Raw genomic sequence first — 12,764 nt, 5'->3', positions numbered from 1 at the left:
GATCGGGTCGCCAGGTGAATAAGTGTCGTACGTGGGCTTTGAAAGTGGTGGGAGCAGCGGCAGGTGGTAGTGCGGTAGGCGGTACTGGTGTGGGTGCAGGTACAGGAGGAGGAAGAGAGCGCTTTGTCACAGCGAGCCTGAGTTTCTTGAAGAGCCCGGGGCGCTGTTGAGGTCCTGGTCTGGAAATCTGAGAATGCTATAACGAATGACGTAAGAGAGAGAAATCAAGGATACACTGAAGCACCCACGCCATGCACCCCCCGGAAGAAATCAGGTTCAGCATCATAGCCATCTTCATCTTGCCCCGGAATCTCTGCCTGCATAACATAGGTCAATAGCGAAAAGGTTGAGGAAGGGAGTACATGCGCCAAGAATACGGTCATCGTGAGCAGCAAGCGCGCTACATTGTTCCTTGAAGTCTGAGTGAAATGCGGGTGAGTGTGACAGCGTCGAGTGACATGACGAAAAACTTGCCGTTGGACCAATCGAGGCAGCTGGCCTTCTCAGTGTCGTCGATGGCGTCCATCATATGTTGGTGTGATTTAAGGGCTTCTTCAACTTTACCTGCCGAAAGGAAAGCTTGACAGCGTTTCTGATGTGCAGTAAGCCAGAAAGACTCAAGATCACAGCCGAAAAGCTGGAGAAAGTACTCGGTTATAGTATTTTCGGATGCATCATGTAAACGTACCACGATCAAGTCCTCGTATAGTTCGTGGATGATTTTCGATGGGAAGGCACTGGAGTCGACAGCGGCGGCGAAGTGGTCAATGGCTTCGTCGTGACGCGCGCCATCCAAGGCCTTGGTTCCGAGCTGAACACGTAGATATGCCTAATGTGCGAGTGGCCAAGATCAGTATCGATACCCAAGTGTAGCTGCATGATACTTACTTCTACGACACGACACGCACGGGTATCAGCATTCGGACAAGCGGTGGCTAGCTCTTTGATGAGCAGCATCGCTTCGTCATGTTGATCTGCATTGAAGAGGGCAATGGCCTGAAATATGGAATGGAGCAGAGCGCATGCGAGACGAATCTAACTTACCTTGATCAAGAGAAGTAAATGGATGATTTCTGAATCTTGGTTCGTGAACATGGATGCAACATCAAATGCCACCCTCCCGTCCCGGACATTGCCTTTTCCGCAGAGGGCAATGCCCTTGGAGATATAGCCTGTCAATGACGGCTGAATACTGATGGACTATGTCACGGATGAAAGTTGGCTTTTCGCAAGAGAGCCATAAGTGGTTGGTATGACTGACCTTGATTGCGTCCTCGAGGGCGCGGTCCCAGTCTTGTTTTCGCGCCATAACGAATGAGCGATTGGCATATGAGGTATAGTTATTGGCGTCGGCGTGGATCTCTTGCGTGAGTAGCTGTTCAGCAGTCGACAAGTCTCCAGTGATGGATGAACCACGGGCTGCCGTGACAGTAGTGTGGATCTGTATGAAGCATGCTCAAATTGCGTGACACGAGTCAAGGATGGAAACTCGCCTTTGAATGAAAACCCTTGCGTGCTTCCCACTCCGAGATCAGATTATCTTCACCTCCACTGAAGATATTATTACCATCTACGGAGAACGTGATACATCTCAGTTCGGATGAGTGCTTGAAGATGCCAATTGTTTGTCGATCTGAGAGCCGCCAGAGACGAACATGGTTATCTTGAGATGCGGAAGCAACGAGCGTGCCAGCAGGATTTACGGCGATGGCGGTGATCCACTTAGTATGTCCCTTCCAGGGATCACCGACCTTCTCCCATGTTGATGTATCCCACTCTTCTATGGCGTTATCCGCGGCAGAAAGAAGGCGTGTGCCATCGGGCGTCCACGCGAGTGTGATGGTGTAACCCCCAAAGTTTGCGACGCGTTCCCTTGTGCCTGACCTATAAATTTCGATATTGCCATTTGTTGCGATGGCAAGAAGTTCACCAGATGGCGAATATCGAACCTCGTGGACAGAATTATTGAATTCAATTTGATTCCCTTGTTGCTGCCAAGTTTTGGTGCACCAAAACTTGACCGTGGTGTCGTATGAACAAGTGGCCAACACCGTACCATCCGCGGAAAAGTCCTGCGAGTTGACAAGTGTGGAGTGGGCTTTGATGGGTTGGGTGAGGGATTCTCCTGTTTCTCCGTTCCAAGCGATGACCCCTCCATATTGATCACCACTTGTTATTATTTGCCCATCTCGTGATACCGCCAATGCCCACACCCCACCGCTATGCCCCTCCATCTTCTTCAACACAACACCTGTCTTCAAGTCCCAAAGACAAAGTGTCTCGTTGTCTGAGCTCGTAATCATTCTTCGTCTATCGGGGAAAACTGTGACTGTGGTTACCCATCCTTCATGACCTTTAAAAGTTCGAAGGGGTGTGGTGCTTGGAAAGAGCTTCGTCATTTTACTGGAGGTTGGTAGTGTTGAGCACGGTCGAGGTGGAATTTGGAGGGTTTGTGAGCGTCTGTGTCTCAGCTGCAGAGGTGCGTGTATTGTGCGTTTTTACCTTACTTCACTACATTAAGCTACCTCGTTTCCATAGACGCCCAGGACACGAGGTGGTTTGCTGCCATACTTCCATCACTGTTGCAACAAGAGTGCTCCCCATTGTCACACTCACCTTCCTCGGCAGTAGACCCTCCCACCGCCTCATCACTATATACATTTCGTCTTACTCTTGTCTCCACACATTCCAACATGTATGCCCTCGCATCATAGTGCAGTTGCTGGTTCCGGCGCTTATATCAGGCTGAAAACCATCTATCTTAGATGATCGCATCAATATTGTTGGTTCTGCTGTCGAGCAGTGTCTCCAACATATCACCGTGTAACTTGCCCGAATATGTTGCATTCACCTTACTGCAATATAACCTCTTTCGTTCGTCGACTCCCATGATCTGCGTGTGCACTAGATGCAGCCGACGTTCTTTCCCCTCACGCCTCAAACCAGCCACTAATTGCGTGGCGGAGTTTCTGCCTTCCGCCAATGCATAGCGTATGATTTCATTATATGGAAGCAAACCAAACATATGGAAGCGCGACTCTTCTGCGATATTAGATAAATCCCTTCCAGAGCCACAACGAAAGGAATGCTCTTGCCGGGCTGCGTGAGCACACGGAGGTGCCCTACTATAAGATTAGAGTTGCTCGTCGTGGGCATGCGCAAACGGCGGTGAGTGTGGACAAAGTGACACCAAGACGGTGTATCGTTTTTCATCTGCTCGAGTTTTGCTCTTGCACGATCGATCTGCAAATACTAGACAGCGCAGTTCATATCCCGAGGACAAAATGTGGGTTCAGTGTCACCCGCCATCTAGATCTATTGTAAACTATCCGATGCAAACGACAGTTAGAATTGAAGCATTACGACTTTTGAATAGAAATCCCAACTATCCAGACGTATAAACGTACCAAAACCACAGCAAGCGGACAATCAATAGCTGGTATAGATTGCACACAAGATCATTAGATCATCTTGAGCCTAGCCCTTGGCAACGATTTGACAGTCTGGAATAGCTCTGTGGCATCATCCCACCCCTCCAGACCCAGCCCTAGCATACCCGGAACTATCCAGGTTAGCGACACTCCAGCCTCCTTGCAAGCCTCTGTGACACTAGCGAATGGCTGGCCCATAGTCGTAAACGCCAAATAGGTCTCGTGGTTGAGAGCTACGGCAAGATGTACCAGGTTTTGTGCATTCTCGGATGAGATGTATGCGACAAACCGATCCGAGGGAGACAGCAAAGTGGCTGAAATGGCAAGCCGACGAAGCATGCGCGGTAAAAATGGAAAGATGTTTGAACTTGTCGGAGATACGTAAATGAATGTTTCGAGAGCAGGGCAACATTCCAGTGACCGGCATGGATCAAGTCTGTGTATCATCAAAAATCGAAGACGCTCGCCAGTCGAGTCAAATGTCAACAAAGGTGTGATATCTGGTGGCGGAAGACTTTGAAGGTGACTTGGGATGATGACAAGCTTCCGTAGGGTCTGCCCACTGTTTGCTTCCTCATCAGGTCCACGAAGAAGGCCAATGATGCCTGGAACTGACAAGTAGGTGCACTGCAAGATGAGGCTGCGAAGTTTTTTAAGTGGGGTAGGAAGTGACTGGTCCGACGGCCATGTCTCAAAATACATTATCTCCAATGTTTCCAGGAACGCCGCACTGCGCCCTAGAGCATGAAGGATTGACTTCCCATTGTGCCCCACACTTCCCACCAGCTTAAGAGAGCGTAACGATGTGAATTCAAAGCGACCAACTTCAGCCGGCAACGAATGGCCAAATATCTTGTCCATGGTGCCATAAATTTCCACTTTTGGCATCTGCGGCATCGAACGAAAGCATTTCCCTAAGGCAGCATAAAAATCATTCCGGTCCAATAGCTGCATCGGACCGTCTGCGTCCATTGTGAAGATCATAACGACGCGTGAATAGGAACCATATTGCCGCAGAATTGAACACAGCTGGAGAATACTCCCATCCAGCCATGGGACGATGAGGGTGTGGAGCATGATTTCGCGGGTAAAAGTGCACCAAGTTCGACAGACGAACGCAAACCGAAGGAATGTACGAAGATCATGTCGGTACTGTTGCCATGATCCATTCGTAAATGCCTGTCTGGGGAGCAGAAATGGAAAAGAAGAAGTGGGCGAAATATGTTGTAGAATTGATGGTATGAGCTCGGGAGGGATGTGCACTGAGTTATCAGTGCCAGGGGACATGTTACAATGTTAGAGCGGAACAATTGTAGTAGTGCTTGCTACGAGCCCTGTTGCCCGTCGTTTTGGTAGAATACGAGACGCTCAACGAGTCACAACCAATGATTGATATCCCACGAAGTGTGTATCATCCAGCGAGTCGAGTGTTAGACGCCAAAAGACATCAACTATATACTCCCACATGATGACATGCTTTGTTTTGATCCAAATGGTTGCTCTGCGAACTGGTTAGTGCCCTTGTTGGCATAATAGCGCATGGTGAGTCACGTACATCTTGACACCCCACGAAGATTCAGATTATTCCCTTGAGGCTGAAGATCAAGCAGTGGCAGTCCGAGGGCAGATGCCAACATATTAGACGATCAGTCCCTCACACTGGGACCTAATGGGTGCCAGCTTCTATTCGCAATTTTTTGAAGGAGGTACAGTAGTGATGTCGAGTCGTCAACCAGAGAACGAATCACCGATCCCAAGGTCTGGGTAAGTCAACTATCATTGACAACTCGTTTGAAAGGGCTGCCGGAGAGACGCGCACAAACTTCGGGGAAATATGCAAGTTCTCACGCAAAATTCCGGGCCGAATCACTGCCGTATCTGGAAAGTCGCGACCGTAATTATTGTGCTATACGACATTTTGAGGCCTACTCGACCCATGGATAGGTCTTCGATCCCACCAGGATTTTCTTCGATCTTAATTTTTTCGAAGGAATGACACCTGCAATACCATGGAAATATTGGGGTCCCTTCGAACATGATTGATGATAGAGTCGGCGTTAGCGTCAATCGAGGCATTCCCTGCAGTCAACACGATAAAATATCTCGACCCCTAGCTGTTCAGTTCCAGGTCGTTGACGATGGCGGCATTGTGCATTCTCAATGTGGGTATCATAATCTTGCCGTGAATCGCGCCTTATTGTTCCTTCTTTCAGATGTCTGCTCTGAATTTACTGCGAGTGAGCAACTTCCGGCGTGTGCAGGTTTTAAACCTGACACCCACGATAACAGATCTGGAGCGTCTGGTAGTGTGTGTGTGCCCAGTCCTGTGAGTACGTATGCAGTTCAAGTTTGCAATCTATTTGCGGCGAGTTAACTTCTGCCTGAGAGAAGTAAATACGCTGGCGGTGCGAATGCGCATGAAATATGTAAACCAGAAAATAGCCATAATCTGCAGATGCGAATATGAGCACGACATTCAAACAACACCAGGTAGTTACTCACGTTAAACGTGACGAACCCGAAGACGATGCCTAGATTGCGCCAGTGATGATTGTATTTGATGTTGAACCTCGAGTACATGAACTGGTCAGCAGTCTTGGTGAGACAGTACTGGCAGCCCTCTGCGGCTTCGGGATTCGTGAGGTAGCCGCCGGCGAATTCCATGAAGGGACCCAAGTACTTGTCGCACGTCAAACCCTTCGGTGGGTTGACGGAGACTAGTTCCGTAGAAGAGCAACTAATAGATTCACCGCCAATGGCTACGAGGACTGAGATCAAAATGAATGTCCAGCAAAGAATCATTCACGAACCTTGACCAAGGAGACCCTCGATGATGTATGTGAAAGGAGAGACCCTGTACATCCATTTCCACCAATGAAGCTCGTTGAATGGCTGAACTACACCATCACTAATGGACCATCAGAATGACGTAGCGTGATTCAAAGCGTGCATCTCACAAGGTCATGACAAAGATAATGAGAGTTGTGAAGTACATAGATGCAACTGGAGTGGTTGGCGCCATGGACGCAATTCCATGTCCAAGCGTGGTATAGTACAATGGGAAGGCGACAGCGAGCATGAGGAACGTGTAACCTGCTCGGTCTGTGGGGTATCCAACGGTCCAGTAACAACAGAAAAAGAACGTTGCCGAACTTGCCATGTTCCAAGGAAGCTCGGCAGCAAGCTGTGACATGACGAGAGCAGTCCAGTGATATATTCTACTAGGACGTTCACGGATTTCGTACACTGTGCGAATGTCAATGTAGATGGCCATGAGTTGATGGACAAGGGAAACACTGAGCACGAGGCCGAGGAAGATTGACTAATGAGTGTGAACATAGGATTAAGCGACGACAACCTAATGAATGTACTCACAAACAGCTTGTTTTGGGTGCCCTGCAAAGAGTTATCTGCCTGGAAGAATGTAAACCCCACAAGGAGTCCGCCAACGATGTTGAGCACAAACTTGGCGCGGATATACGTAGGATTGCGCCAGTATGCTTGGAAGTTCCGTTGGGTGAGCGTAGTGAACTGGTGCAACCATGTGGTGGCGAAGACAGGATACCGGACACCAAGCTGTCGTGAGCGAGTACGACCATGTTCATGCATCTTTTCGATCTGAACTTGGAGCTGCATTGCTTCTAATGAATGTTTCCATACATCGTACCAATCAGTGGTGGAGACTGCAGCTGCTCCAGCACCGATTACGTCGAGCATGTATTCCGCCCTTAAACTCACTGATAAGCACCAGACCTGGTATGACCACACCTTACTTACGGATTGGCATCGGAACGGCAGTGGGGGGCACCATGACGCTCAAAGTAGTTTAGCATGGTCGACGAGTTCTCGCCAATGTCGCCAAAGTAGACTGTCTGTCCACCCTTCGAAAGGAGTAACAATTTATCGAAGACTTGGAAGAGCTCCGCGGAGGGTTGATGAATCCTGGTACAATTCATAAGCAATGAGACACTCTAAGTAGAAAAGAAGGCTCACGTGCAGAGAATGGCCTGACCGTGGTTAGCAAGCTCACGAAGAAACTGTACAATAGCCCAGGCGGATTGCGAGTCGAGACCAGATGTGGGCTCATCCAAGAAGAGCAAGAGTTTGGGCTGTCAGGCGCTTCAGCACAACTTCAGCCTGGAGGGTTAACATTCTACCTTGGCAGAGAGCTCCACTGCAATGGTGGTGCGCTTACGGTGCTCAACCCCGAGAGAGCCAATAATAGCGTCGGCATATTCCTCTAGGCCACACATTTGAAGGCACTTGTCAACGCTGCATTGGAAAGTTAAGTTGGGATCGAACATGGGCACAAGTCATACGCACTATGCTTCCTTTTCGGCGCGGGGAACTGACTGGGACTGGCGAAGATTAGCAGAGAAAAGGAGCGCTTCACGAACAGTCGCTTCGGGAAGATGAGTGTCCAGTTGTTGGCAGTAACCACTGAATATGAAAGTCAGGTAAGATCGGCGAAATCAGGATGATACTTACGTGCGAGCCTGGAAGTCTACGGGGAGCGGTTGTCCGTTAACGAATCGATCACCAGTTACTACACCGGCACCGACGCGTTGTGCAAGAACGTTTAAGAGCGTTGTCTACAAGCATTGATATAAACGACATGCGTGACTGGTAGGAATGTATACCTTTCCAGCGCCAGATTCACCCATCAATGCGGTGAGCTTTCCAGGGGTAACAAAGCCCGTGACATCATAAAGAAGGCGTTTCATCCCTCCCTCAATTGGGACTTCATACTGCAGGTGCTGCCACGTAAAGAGGTCCGTGACCATAGTGTTCTTCTCGAGATTGTTGAGAGTCGAAGGATCAACTACATCGGAGTAGGATCTAGAATGAAACTCTACATCAACCTTTTCCTCGTCAAGGGCCTTAGCATTCTCATCGATAGCACTAGAACCCTGCTTAAAGAGAACGAAGGCGCTGTCGAAAGCAGACGAAGTATTGAATTCTGTGGCAACTAACAGAACAGCCAACAACCCAAGGTAGAAGGCGCAGAGGACACCAAAGTTCTGCGGTGGTGTCATGAGCTATTCGCAAAGTATAGTACGACCGGCCTACCCTCCAAAGTTGACTATACCAAAAGTCATACGTCAATCCAGCATAGATGTTGCCATCAACGAGGAGCTGCCCGGGCTGTGATCCGACTGTTATACAAACCTGGTTTGCAAGTGGAATATTCTCATAGCCAGGCCCCTGAGGGATGAGAGTGGAGCACACTCCGTCGAGCGTATGGAACTCGTTCACGACAAGTGCACCAAACCCCCACCACATAGGCTAAGGCGGCGGTATTGAGATGAAGCGAAAAGAAGTATCCTACAAGCGGTGACGCACATTCAACCACATGATCCACCGCAAGCCCGTTGGAGCAGTCGGCCAAGGAATTGTGTACCCGCCATAAAACGATATCAAGAGAATGAAGATACCACAAACAGCCATCGCACTAGACCGAGTTTTGAAGCTTGCAGCAATAGCTCTGAAGAGTGACTTCATGGTTTGCGACATTAAGCAGATAAAAAGGTAAAATGTGCTGTTGTGAATCAGTGTGAGTATTAATAACTAAGATTAAACAACATGAAGAACTTACAAAAATTGTGCGGCGGAACGTTGTAACCCAACCATGAAATAAAGGATCGCAGCGAAAACCAGTTGAACGACCAACGTGATCGGAATATCGACGATAGTATGTGCGAGGCTCTGAATGAAAGGGTAATGTAACGCAGCTTTCTGGTGGCGAAGCAAGATCGGGCGCTGGAAGAAAAGTGCAGAAACTTCTGCAACAGATGTGATAGCATTGAAAAACAGGGAGCTGAAAGTGCCGTGAGGCACAACTCAGGTCACGACATGAGAAGGAACTTACAAGAACAGAACACCGCCACGAGAGAAATAGGCCGAGGTGTCATTTCGCACATTGAGAAAGACGGTGCCCAAAATTATCGCTTGGAAGATTTGGGAACTATGCCATAGTGTCAACGAGGGTTAAATAAGGATAATTTCACCTACGCCAGCAGTACAAAGAGCTCTAACTTACTTCCAACAATAACTTGCATCCGGCGCTTCATGGCCGCTGTGGCTTGCTGGGGGATAGAAGTCATATACACAGTGGATGTAGTGGCATGTTCAGCGGCCACGCTGGATAGATATGCCTGCTTGAGTTCGTGATTGCCAACACATTGTTCCCGGTACTGTTCGATCATTTTCTGATTCTGGCGACCGAGGTCGGAACCCATGAAACGGCTAGCAAGGTCCTCCGACGTCCGCGGGACAGAGCTCTTATATCCAGGGCGGATTTTCCTCCCGTTCACGTCTGTAACTGATAACAGTGATTATGAGGCAATCTAAGAAAACAGGAATGCCTTACCTGCAACCAAGAAATCAGGGGTAGTCTGTTTGTATTGTGGTTCGAAGCCCATATCGATAAAATAACCTTTGGCCGATTTTGCTGAACCAAAATAGGCCATTTTGCCATCTGCAATAACACAGACCTTGTCAAACAAATCATATAACTGCTCGCCTGCTTGATAGAGAGAGACGATTGTTGTTGTGCGCGTGACATCTGTGGTTAAACGTAATGTGCGGAGAAACTCAAGGGCAGTCGAGGAGTCTAGGCCACGAGTGGAACTGGATAGGAATAAGTCAGAAGAATACCACCTTAAATGAAAACACCTTACTTATCCCATGCACCAAGTAGGCCTGCAGAACCTAAAGTTTCTGCGATAGAAACTCGCTTTCTCTCGCCACCAGAAATACCTTGAATCTGAGCATTGCCAACCAATATATCTTTCGAACGGTGGAGGCCAAGGACTTTCATTAGCATCGTGGCGGTATCCTCAACATAGTCCTCGCGAGTCTGACCAAGGAGACGTGTTGCGGGGGTACGGTTCCTGACAGCGAAAGAGAGCGTTTGATTGACAGTCAGGGTCGGGAAGTGGATGTCATCCTCCGGACAATAAGTGACATCGCCACGGAAGGAGTTATGAACCTCCTTCGGAGTGAACGAATCATAGGCAACTTGGCCCTCAACGGCATAATACTCCCCACGTTGGTTAGCGAGTGTCTTGAGGAAGGTTGAACACCCAGAGCCGGGCCGGCCAAGAACTACTATACGGAAGGTCAATACTGGAGGTCGGGGGAGGACGTGCACTTACAAAGCATTTCGCCAGGCGTGACCACACCCTCGAATCCGGACAAGATATCTCTAATTGAGGGATGGAAAATTCCCTTTATCTTGCGCAGAAACGTCGAGGGATTAAAAGGTGAGCTCACGGTGGGCTGGAGCGAAGCACGAAAACCTGCACCAACGACACGCAAGTCCTTGAACATGACGCCAAGTTGGCGGTCCTTGATTGCTTCATCTTGACGGCTGAGGGAAAGATAATCAAATGCCCAATTAGATGGTTTGTGAAAATCACCGCGAAAGACTTGCCGTTTCGTGAGGTCTTTAAGTGCCTGCTCGAAATCAAATGCTTTCTCACTGTTAACGGAGATGAATATGTCTGACGATTTCTTGAGGAGTGGGGGAGTGGATGCGTCCGAATGTAGACCTGGAGGTGGACTGTAAACTGGAGTAGGAGCCTGGCTAGCTAAGGAGCCAGGCAGTGTGTCAATAACGACATGCTGTCTTCCTTGATCTCGGAGAGCCATAGTAATTAACAAATGGACCAGGGGCCCCTAGGTTAGTGCCAGTGAGAGGAAGTTTCGGCAGCTTAGTCAGCAACCACTGAAGTGTATCATTATTCAAATATTCACCTTTGTCGCAGCCTTCGTTTCCCTCGACCCTGTCCAGCGGTATTACAATGAACGGCAGGAAAACCTTAGAGGAGAGAAAAGGCTACCCACAGGAATGACAATCTTTTATAGTACCGACCATATGCTACTCGACGGCCGATTCGGAAGTGTTGGTGGTGAGATCTAGAAGCGAATCGATCTCGGACGACGGGGGGTGGACACACCTGTTAGCATTCCGCTTCGTATCTAACATGATAGCAATTCAAAATGGTGGCCACCTTTTGGCCACCTATTACAGGTACATAGTTAGGGATAAACGTAACATTGAACGTACTAACTTGTTCGAATTCCAATGAGGATTATGTATTCAGATGCGTCGGCCGATATACTTCTATCATCAAGGGCTTGCATTGGCAAGTCCACGTGCATGGAGACTGGTTTGGAGCCTTAAACAGAATCAATCACTATTCGCAGAGCGTAGAATAAACGTCAACACCTTCTTTACCAACATATATCAACGTTGGCGGAATAGCAGTATTAGTCTTGACAAGGAAATAGAGGAGGCCAAGACGCAACTTCTTTACATTCTGAGGTCCGTGAGTGGCAAGAGGAACATCGACACGTACGTCTATTTCTTGTTCACGATCGACCGACCTGATCGTGTCTGAGCGGGGTATGAGATGAACGCAAGGCGAACACGTGAAAAGTTAATTGACTAGACTCCAGCGGATCCCCTCTACATACCTTTCTCGCGATAACTCACTTTCCCGGGTCTGAGACGGAAGTACTATCGATCGTGCATGATGCCGTCGACACTGGGTAGCGAGAGACCCCCAAATTCGCATCATCAAGACTAGGTAGGTGACAGCGCCATTTAGCTATGGGCAGCCATCGTAGTGACTTGGACTGATTTTGACCAACTACTACATACGCCGTACGCGACGTACATAGGGAAATTTGAAGGAGCCGAAGTGGGCAGTCGGTCCTACTTCCTCGACATGATGTACCTGGAGTTCTGGACGATTAATTGGTCGCACCCTCCATCGATCCTCCGCCATTTTCATTCCCGCGGAGACGCCGATCCACCAAGGCTAGTAGTGCAGAAGCTAATTCAACGTTCAACAGTGAAAAAGAATGTCGCAGCAATGAGCATCGTGAAGCTTATATAATAGCAAGACTTTATACGGCAGCCAATCAAAATCGTTCCTCATGTTCAGAGATTTCCTGATGGCCCGAAACCCTTCTTCGGACAAATATGCAAGTTCTCACACAAAATCCCGGGCCGAATCACTGCCGTATCTGATAAGTCGCGACTACCCCGATGCCAAGTGTTGCCAAACGACATGTTCACTTTGCGAAGCCTACTCGACCCATGGCTAGGTCTTCGATCTCACCAGACGGTAGAGGCCGGATGATTGTTTCCTGGAGAATAGGCTGAACCGTGGTGAGGTTCTGCACAAATCATGGTTAAAATGCAAGGACTGATTTCGCAGCGTGTTTGCTCGACACACCCTCAATGACCTCGGCGGTATGGTTATTGTACCGGGAGTTTAAAAAATGAGTGACACCTCTAATGACTCACAGGTATTGATATTT

General features: G+C 48.7%; 2 protein-coding genes across 2 annotated transcripts; both read right to left on the bottom strand.

The window, feature by feature from the left end:
- Positions 1–3,461: 3,461 nt before the first annotated feature.
- On the bottom strand, positions 3,462–4,718 carry DEU56DRAFT_918896 (uncharacterized protein; the record flags this gene model as incomplete). The annotated part of the gene is made up of 1 exon (XM_041358191.1): positions 3,462–4,718. The coding sequence occupies one exon, from the start codon at positions 4,716–4,718 to the stop codon at positions 3,462–3,464; it is 1,257 nt and encodes a 418-aa protein (XP_041202142.1).
- A 1,069-nt stretch (positions 4,719–5,787) lies between these two features.
- On the bottom strand, positions 5,788–11,084 carry DEU56DRAFT_874057 (ABC-2 type transporter-domain-containing protein; the record flags this gene model as incomplete). Its single annotated transcript, XM_041355912.1, has 20 exons — positions 5,788–5,880; positions 5,934–6,190; positions 6,242–6,339; positions 6,389–6,753; positions 6,807–7,158; positions 7,209–7,373; positions 7,425–7,540; positions 7,589–7,703; positions 7,755–7,871; positions 7,920–8,023; positions 8,072–8,452; positions 8,502–8,717; positions 8,775–8,970; positions 9,028–9,249; positions 9,301–9,396; positions 9,468–9,753; positions 9,802–10,061; positions 10,112–10,541; positions 10,589–10,803; positions 10,867–11,084. The coding sequence occupies 20 exons, from the start codon at positions 11,082–11,084 to the stop codon at positions 5,788–5,790; spliced, it is 4,302 nt and encodes a 1,433-aa protein (XP_041202141.1).
- Positions 11,085–12,764: the final 1,680 nt, after the last annotated feature.

Source organism: Suillus clintonianus (assembly GCF_016758775.1).
Source record: "Suillus clintonianus strain FC179 chromosome Unknown DEU56scaffold_147, whole genome shotgun sequence".
NCBI classification, from domain to species: Eukaryota; Fungi; Basidiomycota; class Agaricomycetes; order Boletales; family Suillaceae; genus Suillus; species Suillus clintonianus.
This window is presented reverse-complemented; position numbering and strand designations above follow the sequence as displayed.